The sequence below is a fragment of the Aotus nancymaae genome, unplaced genomic scaffold (assembly GCF_030222135.1).
Source record: "Aotus nancymaae isolate 86718 unplaced genomic scaffold, 86718_ANA_hifiasm-v0.15.2.pri h1tg000039l, whole genome shotgun sequence".
Classification (NCBI taxonomy): Eukaryota; Metazoa; Chordata; class Mammalia; order Primates; family Aotidae; genus Aotus; species Aotus nancymaae.
In genome coordinates, this window is record NW_026988453.1 from 9850576 (window position 1) to 9877365 (window position 26790).

Below are 26790 nucleotides of genomic sequence, written 5' to 3' on the forward strand. Positions count from 1 at the left end.
GCTGAAGGCATTGTTAAGAAACATGCAGGCCAGGAACAGTCAGTGGCTTCAGAGCAGGGGCAGCCTGCTGAAGAGGCAGAGGCTTCTTGTGAGGGTGGGGAGCTTGAGAGTGCCCTGCACCCCGTCATAGGGGAGGTGAGCATCTGCCTCTGGGTTCAGCTGCCCACAGAGGTCAGTGGGAGACACCTTTTCAGGGTCTGCTTCATTATGAATGAAGCAAAAAGCCTGTCCCAGGAAATCGCAGAGGCTGCTGGGTATACCCCAGAGTACACAGGCTATATTTTTCCAACCCAAAGTTAGGGTCTGTCTGACAGTTTTTCCTGGGGTTGGGGAGGAGTCCTACTTTCAGATCCAAAAGAAAATCTGAGATACGTTGTTTGAATATGAAAGCACTAGACTTTCTGGGAAATGTCGAAGATTTATGCCTTTCTGAGTGTCGCTCACTCATTGTTACCTGTCCATTTGTTATCTGGCCCACAGAGGGAGGAGGGTTGGTTGGATGGAGTCTCCCAGGGTCCCCTTGCCAAACAAGCTTGGTGGACCTTCCTGCTTTTCCTTTCAGGTTGCTGGAATTAGTGGTGTTGGTGGCTCAGCTCACCCAGACCATGTGCGATGGTTACAGTGGTGACTTCTCGCTGACTGCTGATGTGTACAGTACACTGAAAGCAGTCACCCAACTTCCTTTATAGCCAGATGCAAAACTGCGTGAGATCTGGGTGGGGGAGGATTTGATAAGGGAGTAAAACCAGCCGGCTCATCTGGGGGCTGATAGCTGTCCATGGTGTGACATAAGCACAGATGATCTGCAGTCAAGTTGACTTTAGGGTGTACATGTGTTCAGTCCCTTTTATGAAGACTAATGGTCCTTGCAGAAGCTTCATTACCACTTGAATTGAATAAGAAGATGAGTGCACCATAAGTGTATGTGTGTGTACTTATTAATCTGTCCATTCATCTGTTCACTGCAGGCTTATTGAGGGGGAAACATGTAAACAAGGTATTTCTTATGTACTCTAGTGGTAGAAGAGCTATGTTCAGGGAACTAGGTGAACTTGGAAAAAGGAGCCGCCCATTTCTCCAAGCACAGCACCAGTCCCGAGACACTCTGATAACCCAAATTGGGGAACAGTCTGCAGTGCACATTACTGAATTAAAGGCTCCAAGAAGTTCTACAGTGAAATAATCTGTTTAACTTGGTTTAACCTAATGTTTCTGCCATCTGTATGACATCTTTTTTACTTAGCACTTATTAACATCCTATGGAATACTGTTTGAGAAATGGCAACAGTCTCTCTGCTCTGGGAGAATCAGTGATTCAGAGCAAAAGTCACCTGACTCTGGGTCAACACAAGTTGGAGAGGTTTGAAAAAGGTGTATGTATGTTTGCATGTGTATGTGCGGTGGGTTGGGGGCAGGGGTGTGGCAGAGGAGGGGCCCTGGCAGGTGGCTTCTATTGAAGTCAGCCCTGTCTGCCTCCCTGTTGGCTTTGTGCTTCTGGAGAAGCTTTTGTCCTGGCATGAAAACACTGAATAGCGGCTGCATCTGTCATGCCTGGGAAGCAGCAATGTGCAGTGTGGGGGTGCATGAGCAGACAGTCCTGCTGGAGGGCCAGACTGCTGGGAGTGCCTGGGTATTGGACGAGGGAGGGGCTGGTGATTCTGAGGCAGCTGCTTGCTAATCCTGGAAGTGGAGGGGAACAAGATTTAGCTCCCTTATCTCTCTGCCTTCTCCTTTCCGAGGGGGATGATTGTGCTGAGCCTTGAGGGACAGCCAGGAAGAAGCAGGTGGGCTGGATGCTGTCTCCTCTCTCCACCAACCCAAGGGCATCTGAAGGGTGGACCAGGGTGGAAAGGCGATTAGTTCTCCATTACCCAGGGGAGCTGAGAGGAATTTTGGGTTAAATTTAAGGAGGAATTCAGAATTGTGAACTGGATTTACAGAAGTCTGTGGGATTTTAAAATTTGAGAGTCCTGGCTAGACTTGTGCTCGGAGTGTTGGTCGGAGATGGATATGAATGATGGGTCCTGCAGATGGTATTTCCCTGAGAAATACCTGGGAGACTTACTGGATTCTTTGCTTGGAATAAACCCAGGCCTAGGGAATTCCCAGAGCCTGTTGCAGGCCTCCAACACCCTTCTGGCGCAGCTTCACTGTGAGGCTGTGGTTATTTCCCAGGAAATTGAGAACCGGGAATAAATGGGAGTGTGGGGTGGGAATCAGTTACTCTTCCTGAGGATCATACACTTCCAGTGTAATTAAGGTGGGGCCAGGATTTCCTATCTCTGTTTTATTTATTTATTTATTTGCTTAATTTTAAAAGGCTGCTTTCCCCCTCCCAGTCTTCCCTCAGGGATGCAGTTAGTCTGTTCCCAGAAGGAACTAGGGGAGGTGTCCTTCGTCTCCAGTCCTTCTGGCCCTCTCTCTACCTTTCCCGGGCCACAGCCAGAGACCCAGAGTCATTCAGATGGGGGAGGAGCAAAGCCAGTCCCTCTGATCATTGCCGCTTTGTGAGTGGAGAAAGGGCAGATGCTGCTCTGCAGTTACCCCACCCTGCAGAACGTCTGAGTGGGCCTGGCTTTGGTTTGGGAAGCAGGAATATTAGCTGTGGCTGCCAACTGGGCTTGTACTTGCAGACTCCCAGGCTCCAGGCTCTCTGGAGGGACGAGGAGCCCTGACCCCTGTGGGCTTGCTGTGGTCCCCAGGGAGCAGGCCCTTGCCAAGAACCTCTGAGCTCACCGACGTGAGTGTGGGGTAAGGGTGGAGAAGGCCTGGGGAGCAGGAGAAGTGTGCAGATGACTCCCTCCTTCCCCTCAGCTGGGGATGCATCACCGCTGCTGGGAAGACATTCAGGCCACTTCTAGACAAATCTGTCATGATGGAAATTTTCTTGCCCCTGGGTGGGGTTTACTTCTTCAGAAGAGGCTTCAGATATGCTCTTTCTAGGTCCCGGCTTGAATGCTGAGCATTTACCTGGCGCCCCTCGGGGCTAGAAGGCAGGGCAGTGTCTGAGCCCCTTCCCTACCCCTCGTTCATTCTCTCCCCTCACCTGTCGTTCCATCCATCAGCTCCCATCAGCTTGGCAGCCTTGTGGCTCCAGCTGGAGCTTAGTAGGCATGTAGTTGGAGGAGGGGACGGCACTGCAGCTATGCTCTTCTCTCTCCCATGGGTCTTATTCTTGTTGGGCCTCCACTTCCTGTCAGGGCCCTGCTTGCAGCTGTGGCACATCTGGACCTAGACGGGTATCCTGTTGTCCTGCATGAGGAGGATCCCAGATTTCCCCTAGGTGATGACCACAGGCGTTCCAGGGCAGGAGCAGGACTTCCCCCACCCCCAGGCACTCCAGAGACTTCCTCCACACCCCCACTTCCCAGTGTTGACCTCTAAGTAGTCTGTCCCCAACTCCACCTCCCCCGATGGAGACTGGTGGGAAGGAAGTCCTGCCAGAGGTTGTTTTCGGTTTGTGAGGTAATAGACTTTGGTTTGAGAAACATACATCGTTCCCTCTTCTTTAATATCTGAAGCACTAGACTCTGGTTTCCTTGGAAACCAGAATAGCAAAGGCAGAGATAGAAGGGGCTGGTTATAGGCACTGAAATTCAGGAGGGTTCTCTGGGGCCCAGCGCTTTTCCAGGGAATCCCCGTGGTCTGCCCAGGGCCCTGGGTTGTAGCCCTCACAGTGTTAATGGGCTGTGTAACCTTGGTAAACGCCTGCAACTCTCTGCACCGTGGTTTCCACCAAGATGCCTAAGGTGGGGAACGTGTTGGCTCCACTCAGATTCTGTGCCCCAGAATTCTGCTGGGTGTGTGGGGGTTTGGAGGTAGGCCGGGGGCTCCTGCTCACTGATTTAGTGTTTGCTGTGGCTGAACTACAGAGTGGACAGTCCACATGCAGACAGTCGAGAGCTGCTTGTACCCAGGTCCTTTCTTTGAGAATACAGTGAAGTAACGGGAGGCTCCTTCGTTTTGCATGTGTGAAACCGCCTAGAGCTTGTTGAAGCTGTAATTGTGTCTCTGCATTCTTTGATTCCTGTCTTAAAAAAATGGTTTCCACAAATGCTGTGAAGAATAGATTGTCGGAGCTGGAAAGTGTTTAGTAGGGATCCTTTAAACGGATCCCTGCATTGCACATTCATTCCTTCAACCAAAGCCAGAGAGAGGCAGGACTTACTTGCCCTGACCACACAGTCGGATAGTGATAGAACTGGTCCCACAGGAACAAGAACTTATAACAGTAAAGGTCTGAGTAGCAGCCTCATATGTGCTGAGACTCCCTGTTAGCTAAGATTATCTGTTCCGAGGTCACACTGGCCTTTTGCAGTTGTGCCTTCCATAGGCCCCTGTGTTGGCTGAAACCAGCCTCTTCCTCCCCTCGCGCTCTCCTCCTGTGACCTCCCAGCCACATCTTGTTTCCCTTGTGGTGCTCCCCACTGGTTGCTGCTTCCTCCTCCTCACAGCTTTTTATTCTGAAACATTTCAGATGTGAAGCAAACTTGAAAGAATTGTACAGTGAACACCATTATATCCAGCCACCTGGATTCTACCGTTAGCCTTTTACTATGCTTACTTTATCACATCTCTAACATGTTTCAGTCTCTCTGTCCATTGACCAGCCCATCTTATTTTGGGGGATGCATTTCGTAGTAAGTTGCAGACATCAATGTACTTTACTCTCAAACATCTCGGCCTACATAGACATTAATTTGAGTTCAATATTTGTTCATGCATTTTTTTGGTGATAAAATTTATATAACAGTGAAAAATGCACAACTCTTAAGGTGTCACCTGATAAGCTTTGATAAATGCCTCTATCTGTGGAACCCAAACCTCTGTCAACTATAGAACAAAAGTTTTATTACCCTAGTTAGTTCCCTCGTGTGTTTCCCAGTCATCCCAAAACCTACCCCCTTGCAGGTAATCACAGTTACGTTGTTTTCTCACTGTGGATTAGTTTCTGGAACCTCATATAAATGGGATAATCAGTATGAACTCCTTTGTGTGAATTTCATCTGCATGGTGCCATGTATTAGTAGTTTCTTATGCTGAGTAGTATTCCATGGTATAGATATGATATAATTTGCTTCTCCATTCTCCTGTTGATGGACATTTGAGTTGTGTCCTATAAAGCTCCTGTTAACATTCTTGCACAAGTCTTGTTGTGGATGTAATGTTTTCATTTCTCCTGGATAAACAACGAGGAATGTGATTGCAGGTTATAGGAGGCTGTTACTTCTTGTTCCTATCTAACTTTCTGCCCTGCCCTCTCATTGTACTGTGCTCCCAAGAATTTTAGGACTGTTACCACATCCAGTTCGTCAGTTGCTCCTTCAGGATTTCTCTTCTTCCAGCCAATCACCGCAGTTGGTTGAACTGTTGCTCATATGTTATGCTTCTCAGATCTTTTATATCCTGGTTGTCCTCAAGAAGTGTAATACTCTTTTACAAATGTGTTGTCCAGAACCGAGTGCTCGCTGCTTGATGTGGTCCGCATGTGGATTCTACGTATGGGAGAAATACAGTGTGGGTGCACTGGATCCCTGTCTTGAGCTAGGTACTTGATCTGTCTATAAGCTGAAGGCAAGATTAACTTTTTGGCAGCCACATCATGGCATCAGATTAGATGAGCTAATGTTTGTAAAAATACCACAAATCTAACTCACATTAAGATACCTATTCAGCTTGAAGTCAATCAGAGCCTCTGATACTAATGGCATTTATTGTGAACATTCAACTTGCCATTGTGTCATTTAGTCTTTGCCTACCACTTGGTGAGAAAGATACTATTCAAATTAGCTTAATAAAAATTTTCTTTGATTTAAACAAAGATTCTTTGATTTAAACAAAGATAAGAAATTCTTTGATTTAAACAGGGGTACTTAGCTTTGGCACTGTTGACCTTTTGGACCAGATAAGCCTTTGTTGTGGGGGATTGTCCTGCGTTTTGTAGGAGTTAGCAGCATCGTTGGCCTCTACCCACTCAGTGCCAGTTGCAACCATCTACCCATCCCCCCAAGTTATGACAACAGAAAATGCCTTCAGCCGTTGCCAAATGTTCCCTGGGGGGCAAATTAACACCAGGTTGAGAGCTATTCCCAAGGTGTAGAGTTTAGTCACTGAGAAAAAATTTAAACAGCATAGCTCTTCCTGAAAGCAATCACTGTTAGCTCTTTAGTGTATGTACTTACAGATAATGCTCTTTCTATGGACATTCCTCATTTTTCATGGTTCTAATCTGCATGAATTTCAGTTACTGTGGTTTGGTTAAGTAACATCAGTCCTCCGAGAACTTGTCTCAAATTTGAGTTGCCGAGATATATGTATTATGAGTAACTGCACAGAGTACAAACTTTGCTGTTAGCTTCAGTCCACAGATCACTATGTACATAACAGATGTTCTTTATGGTCACTGACCAATCATGTTCCTTCTGTAAGAGTCTTTTGGTGATTGATCACTGCTTGTTCACTTCACACGCAGACAAAGTGTGTAGTTGTGTTGCCTCCCTGGCTCCTAGTGGGAAACTCATGTGACATTTTATAAAAATGGACAATTGATAGAGGGAATTGGCCAACAAAGATGAAATTTCAGCAAATAAACAAAATGTGGTAATACTGGTAGTGAAATTCAAGCCAAATGTAATGGAATTATAGACGAAATAGTGGACCGTGGGAATGTGGACAGTGCCACTGCTCAAGTGGCATATGCAGCTTGGGAAACTCAATGCAGGTGGCATGTCAACATAAACAGACAAAGTGGTTTGATGAAAAGGATGAAGAGGGCCCAGAGGAGGGGACGCTGGGAAAAGCCACTTCACATTACAGGCACCCTTGAAGATACTGCACAACATTGAAAGTGCAAAGGATAAAATGTTAGAAACGGAGCCAAACCTAGAAAAGAGGATGACAGTTTGCAAAGGCATAGGAAAGATACTAATTTCATGTTGGATGTTAAACAACGAGAAGGCAAGTGCTGTTCAAATTACTCTGGATACATTTTTTTACAAAGAAATAAAACACTCATTCTCAGCAACTCTAATGTTTTAAATTGGAGTATACAAAATAAATAGTTTTACTGTTTTCTCATTTTCTTACTCATTTATAACTCGACAGCAAGAGAATTTTTAGTGTTTTGACAGAAATTTTTAAATGTCATGGAAAAACCATAATTTTCCTCCTCGATGATTAAGGTTACTTTGCATGGTCATTTTTATGGTTCCACATTACTGTGCAAAGCAAGAGCTGCCTATATTTACTGCCTATGTTTACAAGAGCTGCCTATATTTACATGCATGCATGTACACACACATGCTTTTTCTCTTTTTAAAACATTTTACAAAATGGGATCAGACTATATGTATCAAATTACAACTTGCTTTTTTCATGAAAGATTTTTTTTTTTTTTTTTGAGACACTGTCTCTCTCTCTCTTGCCCAGGCAGTGGCACGATCTCAGCCCACTGCAACCTCTGCTTCAGAGTTCAAGTGATTCTCATGCCTCAGCCTCCCAAGTAGCTGAGACCACAGGTGCGCACCACCATGCCTAGCTAATTTCTGTATCTTTGCTATAGAAGGGGTTTCGTTATGCTGGCTAGGCTGATCTCAAAGTCCTGACCTCAAGTGATCCTCCCACCTTGGCCTCCCAAAGTGCTGGGATTACAGGTGTGAGCCACTGCACCCAATAGAAGAATGTCGTTTTGAAGAACTTTTGATTTCAGTATGTCTTAATCTACCTCATTCTTTTTTTTTGAGACAGGCCTCACTTTGTCTCCCACACTGGAGTGCAGTGGTGCGATCTCTGCTCACTGCAACCTCTGCCTCCCAGGCTCAAGTGATCCGCATGCCTCAGCCTCCCAAGTAGCTGGGCTACTGTCCTGTGCCACCACACCCAACTAGTTTTTTCTGCATTTTATTGTAGAGACATTGTTTCATCTTGTTGTCAAGGTTGGTCTCAAACTTCCCGGCTCAAGTGATCCACCTACCTCTCAAAGTGCTGGGATTACAGATGTGAATCATTGTGCCCGGCCCAGTTTTCTATTAATAGGTATTTAGTTTATTTCCTTCTGCCCCTCCCAATTTGAAATAATGCTAAAGTGAATATTTTTGACCGATACTATCATAAACTCCATTTAATTGATGAGCTCAATGGAGATTTAGAATGTGAAGTAACTGGTTAAGGTCAGGCAACTATTAAGCTTAAAGCTGGTATTTGAACTTGAGGCAGTGTAATTTCAGAGCCCTTGCTCTTAATCACAATGCTTTACACCTTCTCTTCCCTGTTCTTAGAAGCAGCTTTTAACAATAACAACAAATAATAATGAAAGATCTTACTGAGATAGGCACAATTCTATGTGCAATTACATTATTATTATTCACTAAGTAACAACCTGTGAGTTAGATACTGTTATTATCTCTGTATTACAGTGAAGGAAACTAGAGGCCTAAGAAAGTTAGGAAAGATGCTCAGGGTCCCACAGCTGGTTAATGGAGGAGCTGGGACGCCCCCAGGTAGCGTGGCTTCAGAACCTTGGCTCTCATTCATGTTATAAAGATGTGACTTGAGAAAAGTCTCTTTCATCCTGTGCTGTTATAGATGGTTTTTTTTTTGGGGGGGGGGGTTAGTTTTGGTGTTTATTTTCTCCTACTGTAATCTTTTAAAAATCTACGACCTAGCACACACTGCCTCTCCCATTGCTTTTTTAGGGAGTGTTACTTGGAAGTTTGATAAGCTTGCTGCATACTATGTCGTTAGTCAGCTTGTTGGTAAAATATAAATACGAGGCAAAGACAGCCTGTCGTGGTGGCTCATTCCTGCTGTAATCCCAGCACTTTGGGAGGCTGAGGTGGGTGAATGATTTGAGGTCAGGAGTTTGAGACCAGCCTGGCCAACATGGCGAAACCCATCTGTACTAAAAATACAAAAATTAGCTGAGTGTGGTGGTGTGCACCTGTAGTCCCAGCTACTTGAGAGTCTGAGGCACGAGAATCTCTTGGACCCGGGAGGCGGAGGTTGCAGTGAGCCGAGATCGCACCACTGCACTGTAGCCCAGCCTGGGCGACAGACAAAGTGAGACTCCATCACACACACATGCAAACACACACACACGCAAACACACACACACACACACACACAGCAAAGCCAAGGATAGCTTTCCTTGGTTTGCCACTGAAGTTGTTCTTTGGGTTTAGTCAACAAGCAGATACTTATTGAACACCTCCTAAATGCCACGTACTAGGTCTAGGATTTGAAATCAAAAGACGATCAAGACATTGTCCCAGCCTCCAAGAGGCACATGGTCTACAGTGAGAAGAGAAACAGTTTTATAAATCACACTGGTGAGTGCCGAAGTCGCAGTTTAGCAACAGTCTGTGGGCACAAAGAGGCAGAGGGGCTGACTTTGCCTGGAAGTGATCAGAGCTTCACAGAGGAGGTGACATTGCCATGGTTCTTGTAGGATGCACAAACCTGAAGTCATGACAAAGCCCAGCTTGTCTGAGGTTAGGAAGTGCATTGTAGCTTAAATATAGTGGATGTGTTGGGAGGTGAGGGTAGCGATGATGTAGGTAGGAGCTAGGGAAGAGTAAGTTAGGGAATTTGGATTTTATCATGTTAGCCAGTGGAGATGTTTAAGGAAGAAAATGTCCTGCTGAGCTTTGCCTTCAGCATCTGACCTGGGATGTACTGGGATGGAGTAAGTCTCCCTTCTAGAAACCAATTAGAAAGCACACAGGAGTAGGCTGTGCATGATGGCTCATGCCTGTAATCTCAGCACTTTGGGAGGCCAAGGTGGACGGATCACTTGAGGTCAAGAGTTCGAGATCAGCCTAGCCAACGTGAAACCCCACATCTACCAGAAAATAAAAAAATTAGCCAGGCATGGTGGTGCGTGCCTGTAGTCTCAGCTGCTCCGGAGGTTGAGGTGGGAGCATCACTTGAACCTCAGAGGCGGAGTTTGCAGTGAGATCAGGCCACTGCACTCCAGCCTCAGGGACAGAATGAGACCCTGTCTCAAAAAGAGAAAGCACACAAGAGAAAAGGGGCTACAACCCAGTAAGCGACAGCAGGACTGGGAAAGGAAAGACGGATTTGGGAGCTCTTCCCAGAGACAAAATTGGACTGGTTCTGTGGATGAGGGAGGGAGAGAGGCTGAGGATGAGTACTCAAGATTTCTATCTGTGAGCCTGGCTCGGTGGTGATGTCATTGCCATTTCCTGGGATCCGGGAGCAAATTCAAGGGGGCAGTGAGTTCAGTTTGGTGCATGTTCAGCAGCCTGTCCTAGACCCACTAAACAGCACTTTATTATTGGTCATTTGTAACAACTGCAAATATTATCTAAACGCTTTGCCATCTCACTGCCTCCTCCTTTGTCATCCCTAACGTCTGGCAGGAGACTGTGTTCATATACTTTATAGAGGTCCAGACCCCTTGTGTCTGGCATTCCTTTGGTCTATAATTCAGTAAACTCTGCTTAAAAGGAAATCAGACTAGCTTGCTGTGGCCTCATAGGGGACCCAGGCTAGCTTGTATGGTTTAGATTATGATTTGTTCTAGAGCTTTTCCAGAGACAGATGTTAAGCAGTTTATCCTATTTGTCCCCCTCCCTTTAAACAAACAGAAGTGCCAGCTGGATGCAGTGGCTCATGCCTGTAATCCCAGCACTTTGAGAGACTGAGGCAGGCGGATCACCTGAGGTCAGGAGTTCAAAACCAGCCTGGTCAACGTGGTAAAACCCCATCTCTACTACAAAAATAAAATTTAGCCAGATGTGGTGGCAGGCACCTGTAATCTCAGCTACTCAGGAGACTGAGGTGGGAGAATCACTTGACCCTGGGAGGCAGAGGTTGCAGTGAGCCAACATCACACCACTTCACTCCAGCCTGGGTAACAGACTGAAACACCATCTCAAAAAAAAAAAAAGTGCCAACCCCCCCAGTTTTTTATATCTTCTTAGTCATTATAGTTTATTAACAGTTTTGTTTATATATTGCTTCTTTTTCCCTCTTGGCTTGACTGTGAACCTTGAAGCCCTGTGAGCTTGGTCTAGTGCCTGAAGCATTGTGGGCACTGGGTACCGAGAGAACGTGTGCTGCCAGAAAGCAGAACATTGCCATCTCCTCTCCCCTCCGCTCCTGAGCCACTGCCAGCAGTAGTTCCGGAATCATCCCGCACTTTCCTTCTGCATCCTGGGATGTAATTCTGGGTGATTGTAAGTTGTTTCATGGTCTGGCTTAGATTTGAGGCTTCTCTTGAGAGAGAGAGAATGTGTGTAAATGTTCAGCTTGTTCTAGTCTGTAGACCATTCTCCTTGATAGGAAAGATGGGAAATACTGGAGATGAACATCCCCCATTCTCTGTCATTTTGTGTATTTAGAGCCTCTGTCCCCATCACGGAGCCACTTCGTCCCTGGTTCTTCTTATGGCTTTGGTTATAGCTTGAAGGCATGCTCTTAGTAGCTCTTGCATTTTCACAAGCTCTACACGTTCTGTGTAGTGAGCACAGACTACTCCCTTTGGGCCTGTCCTGGCTTATGGGCAGTTGCTCATGTCTTTGCACACATCCTTTACTATCTGAGCTCATCACTTCTCCCTGACATGTGGCTGCGTCCTGCTTTCTTCCTCAGGGGACTGTTGTGTTTTAGATGATCAGAATTCACTTTTAGAGACTTGGACCATGTCTTTCAAAATGTATTCCCTTTTAGGATTTCTGCCCATCATTCTCCTTGGTCTCAATATCTAAATATTGTTTTTCTTTTTTGTTTTTTGTTTGTGAGCCAGGGTCTCACTCTGTCGCCCAGGCTGACGAGCAGTGGTGTGATCATGGCTCACTGCAGCCTTGACCTCCTGGGCTCAGTGATGCTCTTGTCTCAGCCTTCTGAGTACCTGGGGCCACAGTCTTGTGCTACCATGCCCAGCTAATGTTTTAAATTATTCGTAGAGACGGGGTCTTCCTGCGTTGCCCAGGCTGGTCTTGAACTCCTCCTCCTCCTTTTTACATCCTCTTAGTCATCAAGCTGTCCTCCCGCCTCAGCCTCCAAAGTTCTGGGATTTCAGTGTGATCCACTGCGCCTGACCTAAATACTGGTTTTCTTGAAGTCTAGGCTAAACAATTGTTTTTGTCTCTTTTTTTTCTTCTCTCCTTTGAACTCTGAATTGACGTGGTTACTTCCTCCCAATGTGCTGTTCTTGTTATTATTGTTTTTACTAGCGGAAGTATTTCTTTTTTTTAATTAACATAATTTGCTAGATTTTTCTTCCTGGTCAGAATTAAGTTCAGGGTAATAGTTCCCTTCGTTGTATTTTCAGCTATGTGAGAGGTGATGTAGAATGAGAATTTATCAGGTGCCCTGCCCATAGCAGAAGATGTGACCTCTCTCTCACAGGTGACCTTGTGTTTTTGTTAGGTGGCTTGAACTCACTCTTGTGTCTGGGTCGTTTCTCTCACTATGTAGGAAAGAATGGTTCCTGTCTTCTCCCTGGCCATGTAACCTGCTGTATGTCATCACAACAATGATCTATTTTCTGGTTCCTTTTCCTTCTCTTCTCACCTAGCTGTGTCCAGTCTTAGGCATGTGGAATTATGTACTGGCTGGGGGAATGTGTGTTTGTGTGTGTGTGTGTGTGTGTGTGCACGCGCGTGCATGCACTGCCCTCTTGAATTGTAGGATCCTTCTCTTCCTCCACGTTCTCTCTCAATTCCCCTGCACCCCCGTTAGATCTGTTGACTCAGGTATACATTACCGAGTCTCATTCTGCTCAGTTGGGATGACGAAGGTGAGATTGCGTTTGTTGCTTCAAAGTAAAATTTTAGATTTCTTTTGGCAGCGGCACAGGGTCGTATGTACAGGGGCTGCTTAGATCAGAGGCAGTGTTCCTGACCTCCTTGTGTCTTAATTTCTCTTGTTAGTTTGCCCATCTCTGGATTTTTAAAGGTAGATACTAGTAATATCTAGATACTACTAAGAACATGATCTTTTTCTTCCTGCCACTCGGATCTTAGCTTAAAGCCAACTTGGAGCATGTAGGGTATTTCCTTCCTACCACTGTCTGCCTTGTCTCCTAGGGAAAGATGCCTTGTATCTTGTTGTGCTGGTGTACAGTCCACCCATTTAATCAGTAAATGTTTATTGTGACTCTTCTGTACTGGGCTCTGGCCCCGGGCCTGATGCAAATAGGGCAGGCCTGTGAACAGAGCAAAGACAGAGTTACTTAGGAGGGGACGAGAGAGGCCAACAGTAAACTAATAGCAGCTCAGGGTTTATTTGTTAAAAGCCTCCCTTGTTGTGAATGAAAGAGACTGGTGGTTAGATCTGAACTGGGTCTGAGTCCTGGCTTTGGCACTTACTAGCCGTGTGGCCTTGGGCAAATTATTAACACTAACTTGGGCCTTGGTTGCCACACCTGTACGATGGAGTCAGCAATCGATCCTGTTCTGCAGGGCTGCTAGGAAGCTTAAATATGGCAATATTTTCTATATATAAAGTGCACCTGGCACACGATCGATGTGGTTTAAATGAAAATTCCTCTTTCTCTTTCAAAGTCATTTGCTGGAAGAAACAGAAATATCTCTGTCCCTGCCTTTCAGTTTCCTACCCAAGACTCCTGCATGGTTGACATCATGGCTGTGTGCAGTGTTCATGTCCATATAAGTCAGAAGTGGTTTGCAGCAGTGGTTTGGCGCTTTGGGGCCTCTGCTCCCTCCTTATCAATTCTGAGGGTTACGTCCTCTGGGAAGATGCCAGGCCTGGTCAAGTGTGGCCTCTGACCTAGAGTTATGCAAGGCCTCTCTTCTTCCTGTGGCCAATGTGAAATCTCTCATCTCTGTTCTCCTCCCTGTAGCAGGAAAGTTGGCCTACATTTAGGGCACGTGTGTGTCATTGTCTCAGGCCAGAGTAAGGCCTGAAGCATACTGCACCTCAGAATCTAAACCCTTTCACTTAATTTTTTAAAAAAAGGTTCATGCAGGTGATAAAGGTTCAAATAATACATAGAGATATCAAACAAAAAGAAAAATAATACACACCTCTCTCTAGGACCTATTCCACAGTAGTCAACACTGCTACCTTATAAAAAAAATTTTTTGGGTAAATTCCTCCAGAAAAAAATTAAGGCATCTACAATTTCATATATCCTCTCCTCTCTTCCATAAAAAAACAAAACATTACCACCAAAAGTACTCAAATGGGATTATGCTATATATTTTGTTCAGTACTTTTTTGTTTTTGAAAATGTAAAAAATATGCAAAAGAAGAAAATGTTATCCATATTACTACCATTTATAATGAGCCACTAATTAACTTTTTGGTGTGTTTGCTTCTTGTCTTTATGAATATACTTTAAAAGCTACTTAAGTAAGGTGGAAGCAGTTCCATTAAAAAAATTAGGATGTTAGAAAGATAAAGTCAAAGTGTTCTATCATCTGGGTCCTTATCTGCTTTCCCATCTAATAGCTTCCTGCTGTCCTGGTGGCTGCGGATGGGGAGCCGCCTCATTCTTTTATGATGCTGCCCGTTGTATGGATTTGCTGTCATTTATCTTACCAGCCTCTTGTTGGTAGGCATTTAGGTTGTTACCAGTTTTTTGCCATTAAAATGATTTATGAATATAATTTGTAGGATGGTTCCCTGCTGGGTAAATACTGGGTCCAAGGTTTGAACATTTCCAATTTGGATAGATACAGTATTCCTCCCCAAAAAATACTGGTTTATTTTCCTACCAACTGAGAATGTAAGAAAGTGCCTTTTCTCCCCAGATCTTTGCATAAACCCAGGAGTTTTGTTTTGGTCAAATGTTAATTTTTTTTGCCAGTCTGGTGAGTTATCATCGTTGTTTTTATAAACATTTCTGTTAGAGCTACACTGGGCGTCTTCCATTCAGCCATCTGTGTTTCTTTTGCTTTGAGCTGCCTGTTCTTATCCTTTGGCCAATTTTATGTTGGGTTGTTGATCTACAATTTATTTGTCTGAGTTAAGTTAGCCTTTTATCCATCATGTGTTGCAAGTGTTTTAAATATTTGTCATTTACAGTGTTTGCTGAGCCCCAGACTTTTGCGACTGCCTGTGACCACTCTGCAGAAGGGGCCGACAGGGACGGTGGCCTGCACTGGAGCCAGGCCCCATCTTCTGGGCAGTGCCACTTGGTGGTTTTAAGGCTTTTGGTACTGGGACTCCCCGTCGTAAGTTTTACCTACCTTTGTTTTGGATAGGAACTTTTCCCCATCATATTAACGAGCATTAATAACAAACAGAGACTTGCTTCTGCCTCCCAACCAAATGTTTGGGAAGTATGCGTCCACGTGAAGCGTCTGTGTGGCATCTTTACCTCATCAGCCTTCTAAGGCTTTTTAAATCTGTTGTTAGATTTATGTTTAGATCATGGTTCTGGGGGAGAACCATCAGTCAATCCTCACTGAGCTTTGCCGAGGCTCCGAAAGGAGTACATCCTCTTTTCCCCCGTCAATGTGGAGGAAAGTCAGTAGTTCAGCCAAGATTGCTCTGCCTGTCACCTATTATGCTTCCAAGCTGGGATAATTGAGAAGTGTGACATCTTACTCCATCCTATAAGCAGCTGTCTGTAATTCTGAGAGGTGAGAGGGATTCTCCCTTAAACCATTGCTGCTTTCGTGGTAGCATCTTCTTTCCTTTGCAGCATAAATCACAGTGTATAATTAAAGCTGTTTTCTTTGAACTTGTTTTTTACATATGTTCTGCACTAAAATGTTAAGTTCCGTTGCAGTCACAGGACTTATTTGTCATGTTTTCTATTATACCCTTGGCATCCTCTAAACCAGTGTGTGGCACATGCTGGGCATTCTGAGGTTTTGCTGAGTGATCCATTCTGTGAGGATGGGATCCAGTGCTTGTGTGTTTCCTCCTATGTCCCTCTCTGGCCACATCTTCCATCTGGTAGGGCTTCCGGAAGCCCCAGAGATAGACTCCATGGCCATAGGGCCTGAGGCGTGGATGGCCGCCCTCTGACTAAAATTTGGAGAGCTAAGCTTCTTTGTTTTTTTAAAAGGTAACATATATTAATTGTAAATCGCCTAGAAAATAAAGACATAATAAAGGAAATTAAATCTCCTGTGATTCTGTCTTTCAGGTATCATTACTATTAACAACTCGTTGAGTCTTAATGCCTTTATTTTTTATTTTTATTTTTTTGAGATAGAGTCTCGCTCTGTTGCCCAGGCTGGAATGCAATGGTGGGATCTCAGCTCACTGCAGCCTCTGCCTCCTGGGTTCAAGTGATTTTTCCCACCTCAGCCTCCCAAGTAGCTGGGATTACAGGTGCGTGCCAGCATGGCTGGCTAATTTTTTTGTGTTTTTTGATAAGAGACGGGGTTTCACTATGTTGGCCGGGCTGGTCATGAACTTCTGACTTCAAGTGATCTGCCTGCCTTGGCCTCCCAAAGTGCTGGGATTATAGACTTGAGCCACCGCACCCAGCTCCAATGCTTTTATTGTTTTTATATATAGATCCAAATAAATATTCATATAGTACTGAGTTTATAGTGTACATAAGGGTTTGTAACTTCCACTTAACATCAGACATGTTCTGATAACTAAAGGAAGTACAGATTGAGATTTGTGATGCAAAAGAAAAAATAGGATAGTATTCTAGACAGTGACAGTGATGATGCCTGAGAATCTAGTAGACACTCAATCCACATTTCCCCATTAAATATTCATCCGAAACACCATTTTAGTGACTGTAGATGTGTAGCTAAACTCACTTTTAAATAAAACAACCTCTATTACTTGTCTCTGGGCCTTAAGTTTGTGATACAGTTTGGATATTTGTTTCTTCCAAATCTCATGTTAAAGTGCAATCCCCAGTGTGGGAGATGGGGCCTAGTGGGAGGTGTTTGGACCGTGGGGTAGATCCCTCATGAATGGCTTGGTGCTGTTCTCAAGATCGTGAGTTCCTAGGAGATCTTGTTGTTTAAAAGTGTGTGGCCGCTCCCTGTTGCTCCTGCTCTTGCCACGTGACATGCCTGCTCCCTCTTTGCCTTCCGCCGTGACTGTACGCTTCCTGAGGTCTTGATGGAGCAGATGCTAGTGCCACACTTGCAGTGTCTGCAGAACTGTGAGCCAGTTACATCTTTTGTTTGTTCATTACCCAGTCTCAGGTATTTCTTAATAGTTTGTTCGCCATTTCTAAATAACTCTTGAGATGTATATATTCTTAAAGATACATCTATAATTAGTACCTTAGGATGAAATTCTCAAAGTAGAATTTTAACATCAAAGGGTTTGCACTTTAAGGCATTTTCAGCCTCCATTTCTGGCTGTTGCTGTTGTGGACAGTCTTGGGCAGATTTTGCACTCTTTGCCTTACTGTGGGGTGGTGGAAAGGAGGCTTGAGGAGCAGCCACAGCAGGATTCAAATTCCAACCCTGCCAGGGACAAGTGGCCACAAGGTCGTGAAGTAATGACTCAATGAGTTTTCTCATTTATGAAACAGGATGTTTCCTCCCAGGGTAGGGATGAAGTCAGTGAGATGACCCATTTGAAGTGCAGTTGACCCTTGAACAATGTAAGGGTTAGGGGCACTGACCCCTGAGAAGTCAACAATTCACATAAAACTTTTGATTCTCCCAAAACTACTATTAAATAATAGTCTACTGTTGACCCAAAGCCTCACTGATTACGTAAATAGTTAATTAACACATATTTTGTCTGTTACTTGTGTTATATCTTTATTCTTAGAATGAAGTAAGCTAAAGAAAATAAATGTCATTAAGAAAATCACATTGAGTAGGCTGAGGAAGAGGAGGAGGAAGAGGAAGGGTTGGTCTTGCTGCTGCATGGGTAGCAGAAGTGGAAGAAAATCCGTGTACAAATTCATCCACACAGTTCAAACCTGAGTTGTTCAAGGGCCAACAGTACTTAGGAGCCACTTAGCACAGAGCGCTGCCAGCGCCCCTCGGCCCGCAGCCTGCTCCAGCAGCACCTTGCTAAGAGGTTTCTGGGGCTCACCTGCGGCAGCGGCCCTCCCGAGTCTGCTTTCCTTTACACTCTGTGGAGCATCCTGGCCAGCCATCCTCCATGTGGTGCAGCAGAGGCACTGGTGGTCCAGGGACCGGAGTGGGTGGTCCTGGCCTGCAGGCATGGTGGGTTAGTGCTTGACACACGTGGCTTTCCTCCTGACCCCCAGCTACCTCCTGGGAGTGAAGAGGAGGTCTTGTTTGACAACACGCACCACACACTGCACCACACACCCACAACACACTTGGTGCCAGAATCAGCCTTTTGCATCACTCTTGGCACTGAATCAGTCTGTCTTGAGGAGGGATGTCTTCCTTCTCTCATTACATGTGCACCCCACCCTCAGCTGCCCAGCTTAGGTGGTGTAGTGAGGGAGTGCGCAGGGCCGGGATGCCACAGCCTGCTTTCCTCCCTGTGTCCCGGGGTCCCCCGCTCTGCCCGTTGCCCAGAGCTATTAATAGCATCTTCATTGAAATGGGTGTAATGGAATCCCAGTTGCCCACCCGAGTGGGACTCCAACACATGGGGAGTGGGGAGCAGAATAATAATAGCAAACACGGATGCAGTACTCACTACGTGCCAAGCACCATTCTTGGTTATTTACGTCATGCACATCTATTAACTTGTCTAAAATAGCAACCCCATGAGGTAGGGGCTATTACTGTCCTATTAATGGATAAGGGAACCAAGGCTCAAAGGGGTTGGAAACTTCCCCAAGTTCACACAGCTAGTGATCAGTGGGGCTTGTGAAGGGGGTCCCCTGAGGCCTTGGGGCCTGCTCCTTCCCAGTCTTGTCCTCATGTCTGCCTTGCTGGTGAGTAGCACCTCGGGCCCTGGGTGCCGGCTGCTTTCCTTTCCTCTGGCCCAGCTAGGCTTCAAATGCTGACCACTCCTGAGTCTTTCCATGTGGCTCCACGATGGCAGACTCGTGAGAGGGGATGAGGGGAACCATGCACACTCTGAATAGGGGGAGGGGTCCTGTCCTTCTTCCCCTCAGGTTCTGGCAGAGACAGAGAGGCATGGGACTGTGTTTAGGCAGCTCCTACAGCTCCCTCACTGCCACTGTCCTAGAGCCTCCTCCCCAGGCAGTGGGCTCTGTAGCTTGGCCCCCTGCCCCTGCCACAGTTGGCAAGGGGCCATGCCTGTTGGGTTGCAGCCAAGCACATGCAATCGTTAACCTTTTCTATAGTGTAAGAGAATTTCAGGCACAAACTGCGTGGGGCTGAGGTGAGTCACAATGTTGGACCGGGGCTTAGTTTGGGCTTAAAGTATTTCACAATTCCTCCAGGCATTTTTGACTAACGATCTGTGGCTTTTTAGTAGGAAGACCCTTCCTTCTTCTAGTCTCTGGTCCTCAGAGCTGTGTTCCAGGGCCTGTTGGCCTCCACTGCCTATGGCCATGGCCATGCCCAAGGAGTGGGAGCCTCGGCTTCTGGCTGGACCTGCTGCCTCGCTCTGCTGGTGGCCTCTGGCAATGCCCTAGGAGTCCTGCTTTCCTTCCTCGTCTCTTCTCTGGCTTGGAGCGCAGGCCACCTCCCCTGCTGTTCTTTACTTAGCTCTGTACTCCAGATTAGTGCATTCTTGTTTTCCTCCCTCCAGGCTTTCTGCACTCCTCACTTGTCCACAAAGCCACTTGGGTGCTTCCGGACTGTGTGCCCATGACGTCAGCCAGCCTGCCTGACCCATTTGATGGTCTTTCATTGCTTGGGTTGATTTTCCTATCCAGTCAGGGATTTCTGATAAACATGTGCCTGGGTGGATGTCAGTGACCAGTCTTCATGGGAAATTCTTGCTGTGTTTCTCTAAGAAATTAAAAATACTACCTTTTCCAGTTTACTTCAGGACAGAGAGGACAGCTCACCCTCACTCAGTCACTGGGGGAGAGAGTTTAGTAGGGAGAAGATGCAACAGAATGAGGGGGTGTTGGCTCAGTAATTCCTAACCACTAAGTGAGGGAAGGAAGAGGGGAGGGAGTAAACAAATCAAGTTAGATCTTGCCCATTGGAAATGCAGTTAGGTTGGGGAGATAAGGCATAAATATGCAAAATAGTAAGTTTTTTAAAAGTGAAAAGTACCTACCCTCTATATAGAATTTTTGAAGCATCTTCAAGGATATTGTTTTATGAAGTTGAATCTAATTTTATAGATGAGGAAACACTTTTCAGGAAGATAGATGGCCTTGCCTGACACAAGCTAGGAAGTGCAGAACCGGGATTCAAAATGCGTGTGATTCCAAAGCCCAGGTTCACTGCTACATCCGCCCGTCTCCTCTAATGGGAAGAGATTTTGTGCAAGTCTGGAAGTGTGATGCGAACCCAGCCCTTCTTGCTGCAGACTCTCCTTTGCCTTGTGCCATGCACTCTTAACGTGTCTAGGGCAGAAAGCATGGAACCTGCAATGGGCTCTGGGAGTTCAGGGGGTGTCAGGGAGCACGCATTTGGGTTTGGCCCTTGGTGCATCCCACTTAGCACAGCTCTGGTTGGCAGATGTCCTGGTGGTGGTCACCGGGCTGAAGACAGAAACCCAGCCTACACTCTTGCTGGCAACTTGTACTGGTTACATTCACATGCTCCAGGCTCAACTCAGTGGTGACAGAGGGACCTCCCTCTACCGTGGCACTAATGGTACTGGTTGACGGTGATGAATGCCTTTCTTGATAACAAAGCATTTTTAGAGGTATTATTTCATTAGATGCTCATAATGTTTCTATGAGGGGGAGGCTAGGCAGATATCATCACTCCTAAATGCCTGTGGCACAGGCTCTGAAAGGTAGACCTCTCTGTGAGGCTGTGCAAGAAGAAATTGACAAATTTCAGACCGGGCCAAGTCTTCCCCAGTTGTAACTCTACCACCACGTATTGCCTATGAGTAAATTTGACAACTCGATTCTTCTCTGTGCTCCAGTTCCTATGTGCCTGTAGGGGGCGATAGAGGTTCTTTCTGCTTAGCTGCTGTGGAAACCTTGTTCCTGAACCCTTGGGAATTTAGCACTCTTACAGCATGTAATCTCACTGGATTTTAAGCATTTTTCTGTGTCTCCCCTCATATCTTCTGACCCCCGCTAACCTAGGCTCTTCCAGATCAGGACTCCTCTATTTGGTTTTGACATTCAGTGCAATGCATGGCCCATAATAGGAACTCATAAAACGCTTGTTGGATTGAATTATATACAAAGGAAATTGGCCAGTGCCTTCTGCTCCTCTTAGAGCATGCGAAAGTAAACTTTTTTCCTGGTACATCCAAATGTATGAAGTTGAAGGATGGGTGAAGTGGCTCACGCCTCTAATTCCAGCACTTTGGGAGGCCAAAGCGGGGTATCACTTGAGACCAGGAGTTTGAGACCAGCCTGGCCAACATGGTGAAACCCTGTCTGCTAAAAGTACCAAAAAATTAGCCAGACGTGGTGGCTCACACCTGTAATCCCAGCCACTCAGGAGGCTGAGGTGGGAGAATCGCTTGAACCTGGGAGGAGGAGGTTGCAGTGAGCCAAGATTGTGCCACTGCACTACAGCCTGGGCAACAGAGGGAGATCCTGTCTCAAAAACAAAAAAAACTCGAATGAAGTTGAAAGTGGCAGAACTCAAGACCCATGCGGTGTCCTCAGATGGCCACAAGGTGGCAGTGTGACCTCATAGGAACCTTGACTCCTGCAACTATTGGCTCCAGCCAACCATGACTCCATGGGAGAGACCCAGTTATCTTGTCATTGATTCCCTCTAGACACCTGATGGGGAGTGGCCTCTGCAAAGTCAGTCTGAGAAGTCTTGGCTTCCAGCCTCCTCTAAAAGCTGGGTGGTATGGTGGAAAGACTTGGTCTTTGGAGTCTACCAGGCCTAGATTCCAGCCTTGGCTCTGCCTTTTCTCAGAAATGTAGCCTTGGGCATGCTACTTTCCTGAGCTTCAGCTTCCTCATCCTGTAAAATGTCAAATGTTGTACAGTTAGGAAAAGCCCAACACATCATGGGCCATAGCATAAATGTATGCCAGCCTTACTGTTGGAAATGCTTGTTTGCCCTTCCCTGCCATCTGCCATCTCCATCTTGGCCATCTGATCTTACCTGCAAGCTTCAGACACTTTGCAGTAGGTTCTCAGCCCTCCCTGCTGTATCATCCCAGCTCCACTCCATCTCAGTCAGTCAGCACCTGCTTCCCATGTTTCCCCCCGCCTGGATGCCTTCCCTCTGCCTGTCCATTTTCTTCCCAGCCTGTCTCCTGGACACCCTACCCCTCTGCTTGTCCAAAGCAGCTGGAGTGTGGACTGCATCTTGACTTCCCAAGAAGATACTAGATCTGTGAGTGTCCTTGTCTTAATTATTTTGGCACCTGTGCTTGCACTTAGCAGACAATTGGTGATAAAAATGACAGCTATTAGTGAGCATGTCAGGCACTCTGTAAGGTGCTTTGTGGAAATATTCATTTAATCCTTACAACAAATCTGTGAAACAGAAGCCATTATCCCCACTTTACAAAGGAAGGGTAGATCAGGATGCTTTTGGCCCCAAGCAATAAAAATTTTCATGAAAAGCAGCTTAAACAGTAAGAAAAGTCTATTATCTTGTCAGAAAGAAGCCATGAGGTATCCTTGGTGATGTCAGCAAGGATCCAGGTGGTTGCCATCTCTCCTGGTGGCCTTCCTCAGTGCATTGGTTTATCCTCTTAGGCCCCCCTTACTGGTCATGATATGCTTGTCAGACGGCCCCAGGTGCCATATACAGGAGAGATGATGTAGGTTTCTTGTGCTCCCTTTAAGAAGCGTCTTAGCAGATTTCTTACAAAGATCTTGGTCAGTTGGGTTGTAGGCTTGTTCCCAAGCGAGTCACTAGCAAAGGGATTGGAATTAATGAGACTGGCTTAGACAAGTCAAGATTGAACTCCTGAGGCTGGTGAGGAGCCAGCCTCCTTTAATACCCCCAGCCAACTGGTCCAGGGAGAAGAAGGGGCATCAGTGAGGCTCAGCGAGTTAAGTTACTTGCTCAAGCTTGCCGATCCAGTAATAACTGGATTCAAACCAGTATCTGGCTGACTTCCAAGGCCATCTGTTGCTTGGCCGAAGTCAGCCACAGAGGTAGAGAGAACATCGCTCTGGATTTGGTGTGCTGGGTTTGAGTAATTGCGGAGGTACCTTTTCCTATGGACTTTGGAGTCTCTCCTTTCTCTAGCCCCCTTTCCAATGCTGTCTTCGTTTTTCTCAGTCTGCCTTTCTCCCCCTAACCCCTTAACCCCCTGCTTCCCAGTACCTGATTGCTGCTTGCCTTCTAGAGTAGACGTCATGGCCTAAGCTGGACTGAATGGTCCGAGGGCTGATCTCAGTGTAGTTGTCAAGGCCCCAAGAGGGTCATGGTGAGATTTCATATAGAGCAGATAAGGAACTGGAGAGGCCTCAGGAAATGTGCCGGGGACTGGTAGGGAGGGGCCAGTGGGAGTGGGGGCTTTGAGGTGTGTCGGTGGTGATGCCAGGGCATGCGGGCGCCAGGGGCTTAGAGCAGACCCACATGAGAGTGCAGTTCCTCAGGAAGTTGTTTGGCCTGCAGATGCTTCAGGACTGCCCGAAGGCCCGCAGGGAGGTGGAGCTGCACTGGCGGGCCTCCCAGTGCCCGCACATCGTGCGGATCGTGGATGTCTATGAGAATCTGTATGCAGGGAGGAAGTGCCTGCTGATTGTCATGGAATGGTAAGCAGCCACTGTTCTGGTCCCTGCCCAGCCTGTCCCCACTCCCCACCCAGGTGCCTTGCGCTCTGAGGACAGCCCAGGCATGGGCCTGAAGCCTGGAATGTCACCACTTGATTTCTTTTGGGGGCAGTGGAGAGTGACGGCAGGATGCGGCGTTCTCCGGATCTCACTGTGGCTTTGTTTCAGTTTGGACGGCGGAGAGCTCTTTAGCCGAATCCAGGACCGAGGAGACCAGGCGTTCACAGAAAGAGGTAGAAACGATCTGCTGCGGGAACAGGTGCAGGCAGGCAGGGCAGTGGAGGTCTGAAGGGGCCTCTGCAGTGCCTGCTCTCGGAGAAGGGTGCGGAGGCTGATACCCCTCCAGCATGCTGCAAGGGGTGCCTTAGCTGACCAGGGCAGCTCCTGGTGGCTTTGTTTCTGGGGTGGGTGGTGGCTGTGGGGAGCCTCAGGCTGCACAGAGGTGGGACTGGTGCACTGGGCTTTCAAGTCTAATGATGTGTCTTCGTGACTTTCTTTCCCACTCCCCCTTCCCTCCCCTCTACAGAGGCATCTGAAATCATGAAGAGCATTGGTGAGGCCATCCAGTATCTGCACTCAATCAACATTGCCCATCGGGATGTCAAGGTGCCAGCTGTTCACAGCCCTGAGCCCGAGTACTGTGGGAGCAGCAGGGGGGCTGTGCCACCCCAGGGATGGTTGCCAGGCCACCCTGCATCCTTGCTGCCTGGTTCCTGAGCATGCCATTCTCTGCCCTCTCTGCCCATGGGCAAACCCATAAACCCAGTAGTGAAACATTCTCTGGCCACACTCAGCCCTGTGGTTCTCCTCAGGCAGAATCTCACAGACACACTCTTGGTTTCTCTGTCCCTGTGGTGTTGACTACAGGTTCTGTGTGTCAGTCTCTCATCTCCAGGCGCTCTGGAAACCCTGCGGAGGCAGACACCTGCCCATAGAGAGCTGCCGCTCCTCGTGGTGGGCAGCACATGAGCCGGGCAGACACCTGCCCATAGAGAGCTGCCGCTCCTTGTGATAGACAGTGCCCGGGATAGGCAAATGGTTGCTGGATGAGCAGAGGAAAGGGGGAACCAGGACCCCTTTGGTTTCTGACAGCCCCTCCCAGGTCCAACAGGGTTGCTATTTTTCTGTCTCTCTTTCTGTAGCCTGAGAATCTCTTATACACCTCCAAAAGGCCCAACGCCATCCTGAAACTCACAGACTTTGGCTTTGCCAAGGAAACCACCAGCCACAACTCTTTGACCACTCCTTGTTATACGCCGTACTATGTGGGTAAGTCCACAGGAGGCCCAGGGACCTAGGCTTTTCCCGGAACTTTTCTCAGCCCCCTCCTCTTGGCTGTGTGGTGGGGCCACAGAGCCTAGGAGAGTTGTGTCTGTATGGCCCCTTCTGGTGCTGGTTCTGCCGGGACCTGCTGAGAAGCAGGGCTTGTTAGCGCGAAACTACAGTGGAGGAAGTGTAGGGAAGGCTCTGCTAGGAGCTTTCTGAGAAGAGCCATGGTTTCCATCAGATTCTCAGTGGTGTCTGGGACCCAGGTCTTGTTCTGGGCTCACTGGCATGGAAGAAGCTTTCAAAGCGTGTTCAGAGTATCTGTCAAATTAAATGGATGGCATGAGACTAAAAGCAGTTCAGGATTTTTACAATCTTAATATCCTAGTTCCAGGGTTCCTTGTGGAGAAGGGTGTCTGTTCCAGTCCCTGGGCTGGGCTTCGACTCTTCCTCCTGCGCCCCAGCTGCTGCTACCTCATGACAGGCTGAAAGGCTGGGAGGGGGAGCATCTTTCACAGAGAAACTGAGTGGATTGCAGGGTTCTGAGAGCCAGGCCCACCCATGTTGACCTTTGGTTTACAGCTCCAGAAGTGCTGGGCCCAGAGAAGTATGACAAGTCCTGTGACATGTGGTCTCTGGGTGTCATCATGTACATCCTGTGAGTGTGCTGGGGAGGGGCCTGGGTGGGGCTGGGAGTCAGGGCAGGCTGTACCTCTCCAGATCAAGAGGAAGAGGCAGATGTTAGCATTCCCCTTTGGACAGGGGAGTCCCCTGCATGCCCCTTCTCTCAGCTCCCGTAGCTAAGTGGGATTGTAAACACCTCACGGGTGCCTTAGATACTTGCTGTGCTGCATTCCTGGCCCCCATCCTTGACTTTGTATGTTATGCCTGTTCAGTCAGCCCCGATTTCTCTGTGACCTTTACAAGGAGAAGAGCCTGTTTCTCATTCTGTTCCTGGTGCAGGGTCCCTAAGTAACAGCTGCTTGGTCTCCCACTTCCTTCCTCCTGATGCAGGCTGTGTGGGTATCCCCCCTTCTACTCCAACCATGGCCTTGCCATCTCTCCGGGCATGAAGACTCGCATCCGAATGGGCCAGTATGAATTTCCCAACCCAGAATGGTCAGAAGTATCAGAGGAAGGTAAGAACCCAGGCTTTCAGGCTTTCAGGACAAGGGGAAGAGTGTGTGTGTGTGTGTGTGTGTGTGTGTGTGTGTGTGTGTGTGTGTGTCACATGTGTGGGCCTCCATCTCATGTGGTGTAACTGTGGGTTAGCACCTGTGCCCACACCTACAGGGTGCATCCTGCCTGTGTGGAGGGCTGGAGGCAAGGCCAAGGCTGTGGGTCCGTGCAAGGCCTGTAAGTGGTACAGCCACAACAGTCTCTGAGGGAGTTCCTTGGGCAGTCTACCTCTATGCCACCTCTCTTTGAACCCCATGAAAACTGGGAGAAGGAGCAGACCAGGGAGAGTGGCCCCTGAGCTGTCCCTGCCCCCTGTCCCACCCCGCAGTGAAGATGCTCATTCGGAACCTGCTAAAAACAGAGCCCACCCAGAGAATGACCATCACCGAGTTTATGAACCATCCCTGGATCATGGTAAGCTCGGCAGGCTGGGGAGCCTTGGGTCTCACGGGACTGTTCCGCAGGACAGGGTCTTAGCCAGGACTCTGCCCACCCCAGGCTTTGATTCGGACCCCTTTTGTCTCTTCTCAGCAATCAATGAAGGTCCCTCAAACCCCACTGCACACCAGCCGGGTCCTGAAGGAGGACAAGGAGCGGTGGGAGGATGTCAAGGTGAGGGGCACCACTGGGCGAGAGGGGGTCCAGGTGGGGTGGGCGGCTTGCGGGGAGTGCCCAGGTGT

At 47.4% G+C, this 26790-nt stretch overlaps 1 protein-coding gene across 1 annotated transcript in view; it reads left to right on the forward strand.

The window, feature by feature from the left end:
- The window catches only part of MAPKAPK2 (MAPK activated protein kinase 2), a 48577-nt gene that overhangs the window by 19186 nt on the left and 2601 nt on the right, over window positions 1-26790 (forward strand). Inside the window, exons 2-9 of the mRNA XM_021677212.2 lie at window positions 23508-23647; window positions 23834-23898; window positions 24192-24271; window positions 24808-24934; window positions 25514-25589; window positions 25946-26070; window positions 26439-26524; window positions 26642-26722. Of these exons, the coding sequence (XP_021532887.2) occupies window positions 23508-23647; window positions 23834-23898; window positions 24192-24271; window positions 24808-24934; window positions 25514-25589; window positions 25946-26070; window positions 26439-26524; window positions 26642-26722 (780 nt within the window). The remainder of the gene's footprint in view (window positions 1-23507; window positions 23648-23833; window positions 23899-24191; window positions 24272-24807; window positions 24935-25513; window positions 25590-25945; window positions 26071-26438; window positions 26525-26641; window positions 26723-26790) is intronic.